Source organism: Protomyctophum parallelum, assembly GCF_964188405.1.
Source record: "Protomyctophum parallelum genome assembly, chromosome: 9".
NCBI classification, from domain to species: domain Eukaryota; kingdom Metazoa; phylum Chordata; class Actinopteri; order Myctophiformes; family Myctophidae; genus Protomyctophum; species Protomyctophum parallelum.
Genome location: NC_139706.1, coordinates 18,128,401 through 18,148,582, shown reverse-complemented (window position 1 = coordinate 18,148,582; position 20,182 = coordinate 18,128,401). Strand labels below are relative to the sequence as shown.

Below are 20,182 nucleotides of genomic sequence, written 5' to 3'. Positions count from 1 at the left end.
AGGGAAAGAAAGACAGCAGGTCAATAATATATATTTTCTTTTTCAGTCTGTGGGTTAGCTAAACTAGCGAGCTGCCAATCAATTTAAGTGAATACAGCTGGTTAGCACTGAGTGGATGACTTAACAAGTGAAGACTGGGTAAATAGTTTAGTGGCGTAAACAGAGTTAATTGTTTACTATTAAACTTATGTATTATTAAGTAACATTAACATGTCATATCCTCCTATATTTGTCAGTTGCAGTAACTTTGGAACACAATGGAAGCGAACCACACAGGACTGAATATGAATAACAGCAAAGGTCTTCAACAGAAAAGAACTCTGGAGGTGAGCACAAATGAGTGGGATAATAATAATATAAAGGAGCTTGTTAATTTCTGCTACTTTACCTTCATTCAGTGGTTTTCAAAGTGGGCTTGCAGCGGGGAGGGAGTCGGGGACCCCCATGGGCCCTTGAGGGGGTGTAGCTACAGGGGGTTCCAAACTTCCAGGGCCAGGGGGTCCCCAGCAAAACGAGAAAAAAGGCAAAAAGGCACAGTTGTGATGCTTTTTGTTTTGTTAAAATAAATGTAAAATAGCTGCTCTATATTTTCATAGTAGGCCTAATCATTGCCATATCTTTGTTCAGTAACTAGGGCTCTCTTTATCTCTCTAGCTCTTTAGTAAACAGAAAATGAATTTTCAAGACAGGATACTATACATTTACAGGATACAGGATGGACCTTTGTAGCTAAATTGCAAATGTCAACAATATACACCAACTTAAGCGAGGAATAATTTATTTTAAACAAAAACCCTTTTTGGAAACCTTGGAAGCCTTCCTTTTCAGGTTTATGATCCAGTCTGGAGTGGAGGAATCAGAAGTACCCCAAATTCCCTGTGATCAAGGGCATCAGAATTTTAAGGCCTAGTGCCAAATGAAAGCCTTGATGCAGCGTATTAATCCGACATGTTTCTTCAAGTACTGTACGTCTTAGAATTGTTCATTTGGTATATCCATATTTTATTCCAACTCGTAGCGACTGCGAGACTAAAAACAAACAGGGGGGACAAAAACAGACCAGGCTTTCCTCCGAGGTGGAAAGCCGGAATAGCATTCTTCAGGCTGATCACTGAATACAACTAATCTACTCATTATTGTAGATGGAAGCCTACGGTAATGAGCCTCCACAGCAAGACAGCTCTCCACCAGAAAAGAAAGGGGCTGTGGATCCAACAACTTTATTTGAGATGGCAGTTACAGGTAATGTTATGCCGAATGTGAAGTTTTTTGTCTCATACAAGTTTTTTCGGTCTGGTGAAGAATGGGTATTCCATTATTACTATTCTATTACTAATTCAGAATCCACAGTATTGTCTAGTGACTAGACCATTGCATTGCCCAAATTATGTTGATGAAACAGAATCCCACAGGTCATGTCTTGCTCTCTGGCCTTAATGATCTTTCAGTCACAAGCTGATTGATATAATAAAGTACTATATCATATCAATAATGTTATGTAAATTATGTACATTATAATGTGTATTGCATTATATCTCATCTACGTTGCCAGACTAGACTTAACTGCTAATGTCATTTGGATTATCAATTTATTTTCAATCTGTGAAGTTGAAGGCTTATTGAGTTATCTTTCATTATCAGGTGCAAATGAGGAGACCAACATGCTGTTTGCAAAATTTGGTGATATCTTAAGGTAAAAACATTAGATATCAGTCTTCATTGACAGTGTGAGGCAGATGTTTTCACAACACATTTCTGATATTATTAGTAGGCCTACAGATTTTGTACAAACATCACGCAAATAGGTACACATTATCTCTATAGACACCGCTGTTTCATGTTCCATCGTGATTGGCTTCACGAATGCAGTGTTCGATTGCCGTGAAACTTTACACGGACATTCCCACCAGGCCAAGGAAGAAATGCCAGCCTTCATTCTTCAAATTGGCCTCATTGTGGCGCTATAACAGGCCGATTTCTGTGAAACATTTCTGGCCCACAATAAGCTACCTGCCTGTGCTCCGAGGAGTCATTCTTCTAGTTTAATCTAAAATGATTGTATTACATATAGCCAAATTGAGTCACACTTGTATACGCATGGAAATGTGTACCTTACAAGTACTGTGCATTTCCAACTTGTCCTATAAAAATCTTAAGCTGCAGAAAAATGTATTACGTCAGTCACATGCCAGGTTATTCCTCTTGGTTCTATCGTCACAAAGGACTTAATTTACCACTTTATTATGTTTCATGGCTCAGATTTGTCAATTCTCTCTATGACAGTGGATTTCTCTCCTGCAGTGATAGAGTTGCAGCAGATGTCTCCCAGATGAGGGGTCTGGAGGGCATGCTGTTGGAGTCCAAAAGCCTGGAATCCCACCTGAAAGAAAAGAAAAAGCACCTTGGGCGTACCCTGGCTCATATTTCTGACAGGCTTACTGGATAAATTGTTTTCCTCCATGGAAAACACATGGCCAAGTGTCTTACAGTGTATAACTAATCTAACAAAAACAATTTAATTTATAGTTTGTTATTGTGTTCTTGTTATTGTGTTCTTCCAAATACTCCCAAAATGTCAAGTTATTTTGTAAGAAATGTATTTCCTCAGTAAAAGGTTATTTCTTTATGTGATTATTACTAATTAAAGTTAATTAAACAAATATATTGTATGAAATATTTGCTAAACCAAAATAAAATGTAATGTTTTGAAGAAATGAAATACAGTCAAAGAATTTGCGATTTGCACACCTTTAATACATTTATGATTCTATATACATAATTATTTACAAACAACAAACACTTCCACCAGCCTAACTATTACTGTTGCATATGTGGCAGCTTGATGTACAAGTTACACCCGCTTGTCTTTACACACCAGGGACATCATTTTAGAGGGGGTCCAATTGAACTGCATGGAAATGCTGAGAGGGTGAGAGCAAAGGGGTTCTCAGGTGTTTTTTTATGTCAAGGACCCACAAATGTATTTGGTATTTGGCCAAGGACCCCCACCTGAAAAGATTTCATATCAGCGACTCCGATCTGTGCTGTTAAAATGTTTCAAAAACTTTGATTGTTTGGAAATAGCAGTTGTGCAAGCTCACAACACATCACATTGCATTAGATCAGGTTTTTGCAAATAGCTGATGTATATTAGGGTTAAAAGTGGTTTAATTGCCTTTGATGCTAATTTTGGACCACCTGCAACCCCCTCAAGGACCCCTGGGTGTCCCCAGACACCACACTTTGTAGAGAAGGCTGTGGTGGGATTCGATGTCTGGCCAGAACACCCAATTGTCCATAATCTCTACAGTATTAGTTTGAAGTCCGTGGTGGGTTCATCATTCAGTCCTTTTACAGCCTTTTCCGTTCTTTGCATATACATCTATTCAGCTGCATTGAAAGTCCCATGGAATCCATAGGGAATGTTGACTGGTACCTCAGCCCTGCCCAGCTCCTCAAATGTCTTGGCATCCAAAACCAGGAGGAACGTACTCTTGTCCTGAAAATTGCAACAAGCCAAATGATGAGGAAAAACCTTAGCAAACTCATTCTGTTAGAACTAAGGCTTATATACACCAGTTGTGACTAGCCGTACGTTGCCCAAGGTGCCATGAATGTAAACATTATGTGAGACCTGGTTTGGAGTGATGACCACGGACATGACAACACCATCATCCTCCTCTGTAGCATTAGGAGAGGGTGCAAAGACAGGTTCAGATGGGTAAAAACCAGGCTGCTCCCATACCTTGAAGAAAATAAGAGTTCATCCGGGTTAAATATTAACTGTGAATTTATATATATATATATAAAACATCTTTATTCAAAGCTTTGCAATGTGTAATATATTCACACAGGCAACCATACAGGCACCAACCTGGAGCAGTTAGCAGTTGAGTGTCCAGCTCAAGGACATTTTGCCCAACACAGGAGCCAGGGAATGAATTGGGAACCTTGCAATTCCACAAAGTGGCTAATCTACCTCCTTAGGTAGTCCCGTGTGAAGTGAGGGGCGCTAATATATTTAAAGTCTAACTCATGTTGATTAGGTGATGTAATGTTGATGTACAATAAAGAGACAATATGACGTAAATGACACATTATGACGTACATTTCCCCGTCATTGTCAATGCGTTTACAAAACAAACATTGAACTAAAGACAAACCTGTGTATACAGTATAAATGCTTACAAACAAACATTTGGCTTATGAATTCAAGCTTTTTTATTATTGGCGTTAGTATTACTATACTGTTACCTATAGCTTTTGCTAACAGTGACATAATATATACATATGCAATGGATTTTGACATAATATGTTTAGTAGCACACCACTTTAAGTTATTTTACACCCAGAAGAATCCATTACTGCCTCACTGAAGAGTAAACCTTGAGTTTCTCCCATTCTGGGCGGGAACCCCTTTTGGTGTTTTAAGTTATGTTATGCTTTAGTTGTTGAAAAATAGCAGATCTACAAGCCCATGAACTTGTAGGTCTGCTATTTTTGAAAGATCGTGAAAATGTGGCGCAAATCTTTGAATATATATTCTTTCAGAGCAAACGTTTTTAACTCAAATCTTTGCGTCTGGAGGGTCCCTGGAACTACATATTTTCAGACGGGGGTGGGTCGGCGGCCAAATACATATAATTCTGGGGGTTCTTGACATTAAATAGTTTGAGAACCACTGACATAGAAACATGAGGTTTTTCAGAAAACATTTTGTAGAATCGTCCTCAGGTCTAAATGGGTTCGTGAACAAAGTGGACCTGAGTCCATCGTCCATAGGGCCGATTCATACTCCTATTTTACCGCTGTTTCGGCGCTGTAGTGCCGAAATGATTTCGGCTCGTCAGAAATGTTCAGTAGCACCGAAGAGCCGACTTTAGAACGGTACCCGCCCCCCCGAACCTCAAATGACGTCAAATTGTAGGCTTTACAGCGCCGAACCGACTTTTATTCAGCTCTAAAATAGGAGTATGAATCGGCCCATACTCTGTCATACCTTCATCTTTTTGTCTTGGATGTCCATTTTGATAAGCGTGTCGCCCACCATGTGTCTGAAGCCACAGCCGTAGTAGTAGCGGTATGGGCGGGTGTTGTACTTGTTATAGTTGATCAGAGGGAACTCCAGACCTCCGTATTCATGGAGCTCGTCTCCATGGAGATCTTCATGTGTGCAATACACCTGCACAGAGAGAATGAATGAAACAGAGGGAGTGTTCAAATACACCTGCACAGAGAGAATGAATGAGATTACTTGAGCTTCATATTCAATATCTTAAAAACTATTAATAGTTTTCTATGTATTGCTGCATGATGGTACCTTGTTGTTGTGGATCTTCATAGCCGTAGCAGAGCTGTCGGGCCTCGTGTTCAGGTTCACACCGAGACGTGTCTCAGCGTCCACATTGAGAGGTAGAACAAAACGTCTTGGGAAAGCTCTGGCCATGGTGTTGTACACCTAGTAAGAAACAAAACACTTCAGTTTCAATCCACTGACAGCATCCAGTTTGGTAACATTACAGTTTATTTAGTCAAACCAGCTCTGGCGATCACGCCTGAGTTTAATTGGCCCTAATGTTAACTGGACATTGGTATACACAGGTACCGTACCGGTATGCAAAAAGCATACTGTATGAATAGAAATGTTTGCTTTCCATTCACATTGTCAAACATACTTTTAATTAATATTTGTAGAAGTAGTTTTCATATCAAACATAGACCCCCAATGATATCGAATCCAAATCCTAATCAAAACCCTGAATCTTAAAAAGCTCATTTTCAAACAATGGGGTCACATTCATAGTATTTGTGATGAATAGACTGAAGAACTGACCTCATCGAGGGCTTCTCCAGACTTGCGGAGGTTCTGGATGTTGAAGTTCTTGATGGCATTGCCATCATCTGAAGCACACAGGTCCATGATTATGAATCCGTCCTGTTCATAGGCGTTGATTTGATGGAATGTAGACATGGCTTTGGTGACATACTTCACTGAGCTTAGCTGAAACACACAACAAAACACATTATCCCATTTAGACCCGACGTCGATTCTTTAAATAGCAGACCTACAAGCTCGTAGCGCGGCACTCGGTGCCGCGCTATAAGCTTGTAGATCTGCAATTTTTCAACAGCTAAAGCATAACATAATGCTTAAAACACCAAAATGGGTTCCCGGGTTAAGGAATATGTAAAAATTACTTTATTGACACTATTTCCATCTTCTTATTTGTCTTTCTTCTTATTTAAAAATGTAATATTTTCGAAATAAATAAACGAAACCCACCAGACCACACTCCCATAGACCTCTCAAACGACTCCGATCTGAAAGTACTCACCTCTCCAGTTTTTTTGTGGATCAGGTGAAAGATGGTGTCGAGTTTGGGGTCCCAGTATATGCTATCACTGATGGTATTTCCCGTCAGCTTGCCTGTCACGATCTTCAACAGATTCATCTTGATCGGCTGCTCAATGAAAATCACGTAGTTCTCTGACATGGCTACATGGAACAGAAGCAAGGAAGAATGTCTGAAACTACTTTTCTGAAACCACTTGTCTAGTGAAACCATTAAACTTTTTTTTTTCAGGGCATAGAGCAGAACAGATATGAATAAATGCCGGGGGGGGGGGAAAGAACAGAATACAAACAGTACTAAATTGCAATCGTGGAAACATATATGTAACTAGAAAGGTGCAATTTGGCCCAGGCCGGCCTAGTGGTCCGGGCTGGTAATACAGCCTGACTGCGTGTCGTGGGTTCGAGCCACGGCGACCTTTGAGCGTTGAATTCTGCATGTATTACAATGGTTCATTAATTCATTGGGAGGTGAGGTGGCGAACAGTCGACACCAGCATCCTCACTTCCCACATTCACACACCAATGGTGGCGAGCTCACACCGACCGACTCATTGGAGGCAATGTAGGGTTCAGTGTCTTGCCCAAGGACACTTCGACATGTGTACAGGAGGAGCTGGGATTCGAACCGCCGACCCAGGGATCATTGGACGACCTGCTCTACCTCCTAAGCCACAGCCGCCCTTGTATGCCACACAGCCACCCATATGAATGTAGGTTTAGCTTACCAAAGCTGTGGTAATAGGAGGGCTTGCCCCTATCCCCACAGGGAATGGCGCAAAGCACAGTGGCTCCCTCTAAGGTGTCCTCTGGAGAATCCTTATTTGGAGGCACACGGATGATGTTGTAGATCGCTCCTGTGAAATTACATTTACTTAATTTAACTTTCTGTTTTATTTGTTTTATTGAAAGAATGAACTTTCCAATAATGTCATTGCTGTGTGGAAAGTGTGTGCATGCAGGTTCTATAGGCCCTACTGCCATTTTTTTTAAAGAGCATACTGGGATTGAATTTAGTTGACCAGCATGATAGAGGTAATCATTAACTGTGACGCTATCTGATCCTGTGAGTGCAACACAAATATAAATTGTCATTGATAAAGCAATCTGGCCTGTATACTGTAGGTAAACCATTGTTCTATGTGCACACTTCTGTGCCATTTATGATAATGGTAGATTATATAGTTACCTTTAGCGGAATAGGAGTTGCCCATGTTGTATGATGTGCCGTCTGGGTCTGTGTGAGGGTGTGCAGTGGCTCCATTGACAGCAATGAACTTACTCCAGTCAACCTGATATAACATATATAAATACGGGATTAGATTCAGTAGGAGAGAGACCATTTTCCCTTTGGGGTAAATTAGAAATCATTGTTGTGTCTTGCCATTTCAATTTCTGAACTGAAACACAAAAACAAAATATCATCAACATTTTTGATGCTGTAGCCTGTAGGCTATTTGTACAAACATTGCTAGAAGAAGGGGCCAGGGGTTTACCTTCTGCGTGGACTGCAGTGTCTCAGGGTCCACCTTGTGCATGAAGTTGGTCTCTGTGCTTACATAATAATCTCCCTTGTACAACACAAACGCGACGTTGCCATTATCAGTAACACCTGGGAGGAAAGAGACCAAATCACAATGAGGACACCATCACCACCATATGCTGGTTTTCTGTGAACTATATTTATTATAATGTAATTTATTGGAAACGTTGCTTTACGCCTCCTATTGGCCCTCTAGTTGCTCAAAGGATTGCAATTCAGTCTTCCATACATCACCACTGTACTGGTACTGGCATAATTGGCAATGGACTTTGTTGTGCACTCCTCAGAAGATGGCCTGCACTGATTTTAGTAACCCCTTGGCTTTTACACTAGCGCCACCCTCAGGACCAGATTTCAACTTTGCCCTCAATATATCTCATAATGTTAATGGATGGATTTAAAAGAAACTTTATGTTCTTCAGAGAGCATTTTTGAATTTTGAATGAGTATACAACAGGCAAAAAACTACTTTCTGTTTTGAAGGCACAGCACCGGAAACATAAGGAGTTACTCACTCATTTCAAATTTGGAGAGGAAGCGCTGGAAAAAGGTTTTGCATGGGTCCGGCGTTGCCATGGTGCCAAACTCTGACACCATGATGCGGTTGCGCTCAGCGTTGCCTTTGTAACAAGTGCTTGAGAGGAAGCGGCTCTTGTAGGTCACCTCACCTTTGGTGATTTTGTACTGGTGCAGAAGAGCCTGGCCATCAAACCAGTGGTTGAACCTGATAGAGCAGACAGCAGGTCAAAATTACAACGTTCTGGAGATTTATATTTAGGTCATTACGACCTATACTATAAACCTTTTGTGCCATAAAGTATTATCATTAATATTAGAAGAAGAAGAAGAAGAAGAAGTAGAAGAACGGCCAACGCTCCACACGTCCCAAACTCTTCTCCCTTCTGGCTCCAAAACTATGGAATGCACTTCCCATCACAGTCAGAGCTGCAGCCTCACTCCCAATCTTCCGCCGTAGTCTGAAAACCCACCTCTTCAGACTCCACCATGGACAGTAGCACTTGCCCTAGCCTAGCCCCTTAGATAGCACTTCATGTAGACTAGTATTTTAGACAGACTTATAGCTCGTTACGTAGACAGCACTAGAATTGCATTTTATGTATATAGCACTTTATAGTACACATGTATATTGTATAATATATAATATAGTATAGTATAGTTGACATAGATACTCCACTGTTACGTTCTTAGTTTATACATGATTCATGATAACTACTTTTTATATATGTGATGTATGCCATGTGATTTATTTTGCTTAAATGTAAGTCGCTCTGGATCAAGAGCGTCTGCTAAATGCCTACATTGTAAATTGTAAGGAGACTAATTAGATTGGGGACACCTTGATGGAATTCCGTGATTCATTTACTCACTTCTGGTTTCCAAACTCAAACTTCCCAGGTCCGTTTCTGAGGAAACTTCCACTGATCCATTCTGGGATGATTCCAATAATGTTGGTGCCGATGGGCTCAGGAGTCTCCTCCACTGAGGTCACAATCTTCTCGATACAGGGCAGTCCGTGCACGTCCGTGTAGTGGTGGTTGTTCTTCTTAGACTTGCTCTTTTTGAGCTCTGTATAGACAGAGTTAGACTCTGCTTTAGAATACTGGTTATAAATATCCAATCCTGGAACCAACTGGTTCTCAGCTGTGATCCCAGAAGCAACGCTATGTACGCTGTAAATCCCTGGAACATGTGACGCGTTTAAAACCTAAACACCAGTGTGTATTAATAAAATGCCAAATGTTTATAATGGTCATAAAATACAGTAGAACACGAGTTCACTCAAACACCTCACGAGAACACCTAGGGCTGTATTTTGCGTGTCTTAAGTACCAGGTCTTATTCCCTAACTTGAGTAAACTAAAGACCTGGAGGCGTGATCAATGCCATTTGGCTATTCTGAGTGGCCAAAGAGCATTGACCACGCCTCCAGGTCTTTAGTTTACTCAAGTTAGGGAATAAGACCTGGTACTTAAGACACGCAAAATACAGCCGCTAGTGTTCAAATTCTAAACACCTATATGACTGACTTTGATTGTAAAAACTAAACACGTCTATGTGTTTAAAAAGTGTTACTGGCGATTAAACATGTTCTTCTGTTTATAATCTAAACACTGTGACACGTTTAAAAAGTGTTACAAATAAGTGTTTATAACCTAAAGAAACGTTTGGGTTTAGTGTGTAGGTAGTTGTTCCTATTTTATACCAGACAAATGTAATTAACTGTTATACTTATACCACATCTAAATTGGTCTTTGCTATAGATTACTGAAATTAAAACCAGTGATCATCATGCAGGCTCTCCATGGAAAAGTAGATACTGCGACATAAGAACTAATAAATAGCTGTATTATAATTCATATAGGGGGAAAAAAGGTTTGTTTCAAGGAAGTATAAATATAATATAGGCCTACATTGTTATAGAACAAAAGTGTAGGCTACCATACATTTTCAGTGAATTCAAGACATTAGGAAGTATATTACACCTATTGCTTTGTATTTTTTATTAATTAATTAAAACTTTAATTGATTAATTAACTGTGATAAATGTATATATACCGGTAATTTACCTGTTTTGTTGGTCTGTGTAGACATGGCGGTGGGTTAGGTGGGTCACTTTGGAGCTGGGGAACAAAGGCTCGCTGCTGTTTCTGTGTCACTGCTATGTCTTGGCTATGTTTTATACTGTCTCTCTCTCTCACACACACACGCACGCACGCACGCACGCACGCACGCACGCACACACACACACACACACACACACACACACACACACACACACACACACACACACACACACACACACACACACACACACACACACACTCACACGATGGGTAGATTGCATGAATAGGCAATAGTAAAGAAGGAGGCCTGCTCTGTAAGCAGGTCATGAAAATGTCAATCAGTTCATAAATGGTGCTCTGACTACAGAAGGGTGTGGGTATTATATTGTTACTCTATAAGGCTAACACACATACAAGGAATTTGTCACTTGTTTATTATTATTATTATTATTATTATTATTGTTATTATTATGGTGGTTGTTGGTTGAGGTTCATTGAGGTGCTCCTTGACCTTCTGGTCAGCCTAATTTAATCACATTTATTTTCAATGAGAAACATTGTTGTGGCTGAGAATAATTTCCATTAAATTAATCAGCCAGCAGGCTAAGCCTGGGAGTTAAATAAACTGTATGGCGTGCAATAAAATGATTCATAACCAAACTCAAGTTTAAAATGTTTACTTATATCATTCGATGCACAAAATACTACAGCAGTTTCCAATAAATACATGTAATACATATATGCAAAGAATTAAATAATCTAAACAAAACAGTGAGCAAATACCAAAGAATGAAAGTGCAAATGCGGTCAACAAAAGTATCTCTCCCAGCTAGTGTAGTGCACCCTCAAGTGCAAACCAGCCAGCCATCAGGTGAGCAGGTGAGAGCCATTATAGGCTAGTCAATTTAAGCTAAAAAAAGGGGCGTGAGCCGCTGACACAGGCCAAATGTGCCCAAATGTGACGAGGTCAGCTCATTTGCATGTGGCTATGGCATAATTTAGCCTTAATGAGTCTTTTTCGTGCAAAACTAATAGTCCACTTGCCAGAATGTGAACCCAGGCATGTTGAGTACACCAACGTTTTATGTTAGAAATTTATGGGTCCCCAGCATGTAGAAACTGTTGGATGCTAACTTGCATATGTTGAGAAATTTTCATAATTGGCATAATATGTGACCATATACCATTACAGTAACAACCTATGTCTAAGCAAAAACAAATCTAAATTTCATCATGCTTTATAGCATGTGACATGTCAAACTAGGGGGTTTTCATGATGCTGAATCCATTCCAAGCATTAGTTTGCACTCCTTGGGCTAAAATGGCTAGTCGGTGGTATGGTCACATATGTATTATGCCAATTATGAAAATTGCTCAACATTTGCAAGTTTTCTAAATGCTGGGGACCCATACTCAACATTTCTAACGTCAAACGTTGGTGTATGTCTCGCGAGTCGCGACACCAGATATAATCATATCGTAAACTCTTAATTTCCATTTTCCAGCCATTCAGTTTTTCTTTTGGGGGGGACCCCCAAAAATAATTTGGCAACACCCCAAGGGGTCGCGACCCACGGGTTGAGAACCCCTGGTGTACTCAACATGTCCGGGTTGGCTGGGAAGTGGGAAGTAGACTATAATGCTTGGAATGGATTCAGAACCATAACCCCTAGTTTGGCATATTACATGCTACTTAAAGCATTATTCAAATTAGTTTTGCCTTATAGGTTCTTAATGGTATGCCTACTTCAACGTTCAACCGCTGAATTTACCATGATCCACAATTTATAAAATAGGCCTACTCTATTTTAAATATTTTATTTGGATAAAGAAAAACCCTACTTAACCTTACTTAATAGTTATATATCCACTGGACTCTGGAGTCCTTATCTTGATTATTATGTTCAAATGTATACGCCCTGTGTCTGAACTCCTGACTTATCCTTGAACTAGGATGCACACAGCAACATGACTTCACAACTCTAAAGACTACTGAAGTCTCCCGTCAAAACCATGCCCCCCGGGATCATAAAGAAATGTTCCCACTCGAAAATGCCATCGACTTTGAACCGCCGTGTGTGTGTGTGTGTGTGTGTGTGTGTGTGCGCGCGCGCGCACACACGCTATATGACTGGTGGTGTCACAGACTAGTCACAGACTTTGCTTGTCTGTTATGTTCTAGTTGTTTTGTCTTCCCCAGGTGTTTCTCATGTGTAATCAGCCCTCATGCGTATATTGTTTTGTCAGTGCCAAAGTCCAGTAATAATGTCATTTAACCTCAAACTAATTGCAAAAAAATAAAAAAGAAGTCTGGAGCACGGATAAGCGGTTGAAGGTGGATGGATGGATGGATGGATGAAAGTTTAGAAAATGGCCTGTACATTATGGCCACCATTGACATCCTATAGGCCTATACGGTAAATATTTTCAAAATTTCATTATGCTTTAAGTAGCATGTGACATGTCAAACTATAGGGTTTTCATGATTCTGAGCCCATTACAAGCATTAGTTTTGCACAAAGAATACTCCTTGGGCTAAAAACAGCCATAGCCGTCTAGACAAATGTGACGAGGTCAGCACATTTCGGGTGGCTATGGCCAAATCTTGCCCAATTAGTGTTTTTGTGCAAAACTAAACTAATAATAGGATGTCAATGGTGGCCATACTGTACCCCTGGAACTGTAATTGTAAAAAGGAGATGTCCATTTCTTCATTAAGTCCCTTAGGTGACATGGTATAGCATCGATGTATCCAGTATACAGGATAAGTGCATCCAAACTGCTCTTTTGGGAAACGGTACTGGTTTCTAATCTATTTCCTTATAGAGCTTATAGAGAAGTACAATCTTGACTCCTGCTGACCATAATACGAAAAAAGAGAAAGAAAGAAACAGTGTGTAGTGCAGTAAAATTTAATTTTGTGTTTAGTCTACTTGGCCACCATGTTGGATATGGCTAAAATCTGTCTCCATCCATACCATGATACCAATCTCCTGTTTGTTGTTTGACTTGTTTGCATTGGATAGCAGATTATTTTATTCCATGTAACAATGATACATAATTGTATTCAAAGCATGACAAAAGTACCAGTAAGCATGCCCCAGTAATAATAATACAACCCCCCAAACACCTTTCTCTCACTAAATGGCTTCAGTAGTAGTGACAGTACACTTGGTGCATGACTTCTCATTGACTTGCTTTATGGCTTTTATCTGCTGTATACGATTGAAGGGACAGAGGTTAAACAAAGTTCAACCACTCGTGCCATGCTGTTCACATGGAGGTCGTCCCCTGCACTCAATAGTTTGCCATTATCATCTTTTACATTATCTTTTATAACTTGGCAGTAAACCTTTAGTGTACTAGCTGTTATTGACATATTTTTTTTTAATCACCAATGGCTTCTTCTTCCACCTCTTTAGTATAGCCATATCATTTTGGATGCAATAGGGGAAAACCTTTCAAAAATATATACATATGAAGCGGTGACGATGTCTCTGACACAGAGTGTAATATGTTTTTCGATAACATTGCTGAGAGTTAATTATCCCACTTACAATGTGGAAACAGTGGGATAATAATAACTTATGTGAGCCAAAAGGAAATTCATTGATTTGAATGTTAAATAACCATCAGCATGATTTCTATTATGCCTATATTCATTTAGAACAGTGATGCATTGCAGTTGCTACTATGATGATAAAGGTGCAGCTATCTGAAAATAATGGTGTCGTTTGCAACAGTTAAGGCCTATTCATAGTCTGGATTTCCGGTGGTGAGCTGACCACCGGAGCTGAAATAACGTTGAGCGGTGGTGAGTAAAAACAGAGAGAAGGGCTGGAGCGGTGGCGGTGGTTTGCTCTTCACCGCGACTCGTGACGTCATGTTGTAGTTCGGTGGTCACCTAACCACCGAAAACCCAGACTATGTATGACTATGAGCCTTCAGTCTCTCATATAATAGCCTACAACTACTGTAACTACTGACAGTGACAACACGCTCCATATATGGCCGTCAATCTGTCTCGCCTCGTGACACGCTAGCCTCCATATATATATGGCCGTGACGGCCGTCTCCATTATGAAGAAACTAAAAAGATCACTGACCTCATCAAACCCATGGCCTGGATAGCCATATGGAGAAGACTATAGCTGGATCATCATCACCTAGATCTGTTAGTCCATGGGCTCAGACCAGGATTTTTACTAGTGAGGGACATTCAAGGTGGCAAATGCTATCATGTTTTTTTTAAAAGGTCTATATCCCTAGATAATATTTCAACATGATAGCAGTTCCCAGTTATTTGAATAAAACATGTCATACAGAGGGAAAGATTAAGAATGATCTGTCTTTCACTCAATTTAACCAATGAACATCATCATAAGCATCACTGTCATATCAATATAAATTCTTCAGTATTCGTCATATTCATCATTATCATCACATAATCAATCAGTTTCACTTCAGGTTTGTAGCTTGCACATTTCTGTGCACTTTAATTTGTTGGCAAGGCAGGAGCAATCTGAAAGCTTGCAGGTCAGTACACACTTGCAGGCCGTAAGTAAGAATAAGAGATGTCATATGTCATATCAGTTAGGAGCCCAAATGACTATGAATTTCAGATTGCTGGGCATGGGGTGGTCAAATAAACATATGGAATAAATTATGTACTGGCCATATATGGAACGTGTCTTGAGTGTACAGGGTTTCATTAGGTCAGATCAACATATGGAATCACGGGTCAGCTCCATATATGGAGATATAATGGTGGGCGTGGGTAGTGTATTGAATATACAGGGTTTGATGAGGGCATAGTCCGTAGTCCATAGTCTCTCGAGACTGACGGATGCCAATGATAAGGGTGGCAGTGGTGGTGTGATGTGTCACGAGGCGTGAGGGACTGACGACCATATATGATGGTGTGATGTCACAAGGAGAAACAAAACACCACATTCCACTATAATCTTTGGCCTTTGTTGGCAGGCGAAAACAATCAGTGGTATTATTCTGGTTGCTGATCAACATAACCAAAGTCATATGGTCCTCTTCTGGTTGGACATCATTTTGAGTATGACCTTGCTCTCTCCTCCGAATAATGTCCACCTTTGTGATGTGAAGTGCATTACTCACCCAATGGCACAGGGATCTGATTCTTATTGAACATGAAATGTGTATACATTGATGAATTATTGTCTTTTAGAGGGGAATCAGAGGGGACGTAGTTTCATAGCACATTGAGAAATGAAAGGTAGAGTTCCCCAATTTCGGGATCTTCCTCCAGGATTTTATTGTAGTAGCATGGCCTGCTGCTCATGCTCTCAAGTCTCAACCAGCTGCGCTGACTCTGCACACGAACCGTTCTGGTTGGGAAATAGGACTGTTTTCATGTGTGTTTTTATTTTTATTTTTATAAAGTATATTTATTGGTTTCTAAAGACACAGACATTACACAACATTCATGTGTGCTTTTACAGCACTATTCTTGTTCTTTGCTTCTAGTACAGTATATGCCTTGTTGTGGTAGGGCCGTATACTGTATGTGCCTATTTCCAGGCTCCATCAAGCCAACTATCTTCTATCTATGGTCCAAGCTTATCGATATTCGTTGTCTCTGCTTCAAGACTGTTATCAGTGTTTGCCATTCATAAGGTAGAGCTGCAATCAAATCACAGTACAAGTACAGTGCTGCAAAAGGTATTTTTGGTGAGATGCGAAAATACTTTTCACTGTACTGTACTGTACTGTACTGTACTGTACTGTACTGTACTGTACTGTACTGTACTGTACTGTACTGTACTGTACTGTACTGTACTGTAGCCTACTTTACTGTACTTTGAGATAAGATGAGATTCAATGCATTGTCAATGTACAGTACAGTACAGTACAGTACAGTACAGTACAGTACAGTACAGTACAGTACAGTACAGTACAGTACAGTACAGTACAGTACAGTACAGTACAGGTGTTTCGGAATGGTGGTGTTTCGGAATGGAGGGCTGTCCCCCTTTCAACCTTGTGTCCCTATTTTGGGCAGGTGTGAGCAAATTTTGTCATTGCAAATTGTGAAAATAGCAGATCAGCTATTTTTTCGCACGACACCATTATACAATGAAGTATAAAATGGGGTTGAACTGATCATGATCATATTGCAACAGACTTTTCCACACACCTATTTCTTCTGAATTGTTGATGTTTTTTGTTGCGTATCTCACCATGGGGCATTCGTTATGGAACTCAAATGCAGTCTTTGTTTATTAAAAAAACAGACAAAAAAAAGAATGAAATACAGAGGTTATTGTCTTTTGTGGTTTTGAATTGATTACATCGTGCTCTGCACGAATACATATTGCCACAAGTTAACAGATTGATAACTGATGCTATTTTAAAAGAAGAACCTTTTCTTAATTCATTTTTTCAAAGAGCGTATTTACAAAAGCAAATTTATCCAACTAGTCCTGAACGGAAGCCACCTACCAAGAAAGATAGATCATATTATGATTGGACTGGGTCTCCAGCTATTTTATGCTGATTATTTTATCTTAAATGAAACAAAACCCGTTAGTAAGGAATTCTGAAACTATTTGTGCTGTGTAAGCCTCAGGTATCCAGCTGTACACTCAGTAGTCTGTGGACATGAAGGTGGACATGAAGCTGGGGAGAAGCCGAGGTATCAGTTCGGTCTGGAGGCATCGGGAACATTTCGTTCCATCAGAGGAGGTAAGGTGATCAAATGACATTTTCCCAAGGCCAGCGTCAGACGAGCATTTTTGCACTTCCCCCAGCTCTCACTGGTAATGTTGAGAGAAGAATGTTTCCTGTCATTACTACATACGCTTCATTTTCTGTGCACGGTAGGTACGAAGTGGGTAAGGTGTATAATCATGTGACAATGTCCACTTAACTGTATTGTTTTCAGTAGCATATTTGATTGTGTTTTCCCGGGCTCATTGTAATGTCACTGCGTGATCTTATAATCATCTCTTTGTGTGTGTGTCATTTTACAGGGTTAAGACATTTCAAGCCACCTAGGAATGTGGTTCAAATCTGATCACAAAAAAATTGATTTCCATGAGGATGTACACCGTTGAAACTTTATAAAGCAACTCTGATTGGTTTAGGACAATTATCTGATTTGGACTGACGGTGTGAACATGGTCTAAATGAAAAACTACAACATGATGTAGCAGAGTATTTTTTAGTTGTATTATGCAGTCTTTTTAATAGTGTTTTGTAATTGTTTTACTAGGCTTCTGTGGAGAGACACATGCTGGCCAAGTTCCTGACGTTCCTTGATTACGCCATGGTTCACTACAGGCCCTCTGAGGTCGCTGCTGCTTCCCTCTGCCTCTCTCAGCTGCTGCTGGGTTGCCTGCCATGGGTGAGTTGAATAGAATCATATGTTGGCTTATTATTACAGATAGATAGCTTGACATTTTGTCTTTTGATTTGAGTAAGTTTTCCATGGCTTGCAGACTACTGTGTTAACAGAGACAGATTGCACCGCACATGATGATCCTAATGATTGTTTTTCATGTGTTGCAGACTCCTACAGACCAGCATTACACGACATATGATGAGGCTCACCTGAAACCAATAATGCAGCACATCGCCAAGAATGTCGTTGTCAGCGAGGGGAATACAAATGTCCAGGTGAGTTGGCACACAAAGGCACTATAGGGTTGGGACGTTAGTATAAATGTACCGTAGGTTAGATGGCATGTTATTTAGACAGATGCTAGGTTCATTTGTTTACCAGGCATTCTATAGTTTCTATGTACAGATCTTTTATTTTATTTTTATATTATTATAATGTTCAAACCCATGATCCTATTGAGACACTAGCTCTCTGCATGTGGTGTATGTTTTTACCGTAATTGCTTACTTTAGCTTGTTGCTCTGGACAAAGGGCATCTGCTAAAAGCCTAAATTGTAAATTGGAGTGTAATGCAGTAAGATGGGGATGTTTACATGGATGAATATTGAATACTAAAATGTATATTCTCCACTAGGTTTAGTATAATGTAGTAGCATGTAATGGAGGAGGGATGTTTAAATACATGAGGCCTCTACACTAGGGTTAGTGTTATTATAATGTACGCTTGTGTATAATATAATGGTGTATGTGTTTAAATACATTAATCCTCGACAGTACCCTTTCATTCCACACCCACATCAACACCACCATCCGATCCGCCTACTTCCACCTCAGAAACATCAACCGCCTCCGCCCCTCCCTAACTCCCCACAGTGCCGCAATCCTGGTTCACTCTCTTGTCACTTCCCGCCTGGACTACTGTAATTCCCTTCTCTTTGGTCTCCCCCACAAACTCCTCCATAAACTCCAACTAGTCCAGAACGCTGCTGCCCGTATCGTCACCAGAACCCCTGTCATCAGTCACATCACCCCTGTTTTACACCAACTCCACTGGCTCCCCATCAAATACCGTATCAACTTCAAGATCCTTCTCCACACATTCAAGGCCATTCATAACCCCCCCCCCCCCCCCCCCCCCCCCCCCATACCTGTCTGACCGTGTCCACGTCAACATCCCCACCCGGTCTCTCAGGTCTGCCTCCTCCCTCACCCTGAAAGTCCTCCCAGCCCGTCTCTCCACCATGGGCTCAAGAGCCTTCAGCCGCTCTGCCCCTCACCTCTGGAACTCCCTCCCCCCTGACATCAGAAACATGGACTCTATCACTATATTTCTTTTTTTGTCAAATATGTTTTTATTGAACAGATTATAAATTATTACAAACATTATGATATGAAATACTTTTTTTATGAAACAAAATGAAATAAAAAAATAAAAAATAAAAAATAAACAAGACAAAAAAGAGAAAGAAATCCCTTAACCCTCCCACCCATACTGCTCAGTGACACTGCATACTATAATAAGATGATAGAAAGCTCATGGAAAACATAAAAAGAAAATGGCGTACAGTCAACCATATCAATGGTATCCTGTCTATTAATCATTTCTACTCAAGTAATGGACAAGGGGCAGCCAAACCTTATCAAACTGGCTCTCCCTGTTTCTCAGGAAATACCTTATTCTCTCAAGATGAAGTGTACTAGTCATTTTGTTCTGCTTTTAACTGTGTTCTTGTACTGTTTCTAACCTGTACGGCGACATTGAGTGCCCTGAAAGGCGCCTTATAAATAAAATGTATTATTATTATTATTATTATTATTAGTATTATTATTATTAACTCTAATGCTTTTTTCCCCATCTCCACTAGGCCGTCAAGATGAAGTACTCGGGGAGCAAGCTGGATGTCACTCACCCCTCTGAGCTGCAGTCATCTACTGTGAAGAGCCTAGCTGCTCCCCTGCTTGGCAATCCCTGAGGTTGAATCAGACATGCTGCATTTCTTTGAAATGTTTTATTATACATTTTCTTTGTTTTTGATGGGGGCTATCCCCTCCTATGCCCAGCTTTGTGAACACAAACACTATGATTTGATTGGCTGATCACCCCATAGCGATGATTTGATTGGCTGAGCAAAGTACATATTGAGGATTAAAAAGTGAAGACAACAAAAGTGATTGGCCGGAATGACATTTGTGATGATTTGATTGGCTGAGCACGGAATGTGATTATAAGAGCCCCCTCACTCACACAAGTGTGATTTATTTGTATTTTTTTATGCGAGTGAGAGCCTACTCAACATGAAAGAGTGATGCAGTTTGGATGCGTGTGA

At 40.3% G+C, this 20,182-nt stretch overlaps 1 protein-coding gene across 1 annotated transcript; it reads right to left on the bottom strand.

The window, feature by feature from the left end:
• Nucleotides 1-3,079: 3,079 nt before the first annotated feature.
• Nucleotides 3,080-10,602, bottom strand: LOC310864925 (carotenoid-cleaving dioxygenase, mitochondrial-like). The gene is made up of 12 exons (XM_083773775.1): nucleotides 10,484-10,602; nucleotides 9,284-9,482; nucleotides 8,411-8,619; nucleotides 7,849-7,964; nucleotides 7,542-7,644; nucleotides 7,081-7,209; nucleotides 6,336-6,496; nucleotides 5,834-6,001; nucleotides 5,321-5,458; nucleotides 5,000-5,182; nucleotides 3,635-3,745; nucleotides 3,080-3,499 (listed from the first exon to the last, which is right to left on the bottom strand). The coding sequence occupies exons 1-12, from the start codon at nucleotides 10,506-10,508 to the stop codon at nucleotides 3,383-3,385; spliced, it is 1,659 nt and encodes a 552-aa protein (XP_083629901.1). The 5' UTR covers nucleotides 10,509-10,602; the 3' UTR covers nucleotides 3,080-3,382.
• Nucleotides 10,603-20,182: the final 9,580 nt, after the last annotated feature.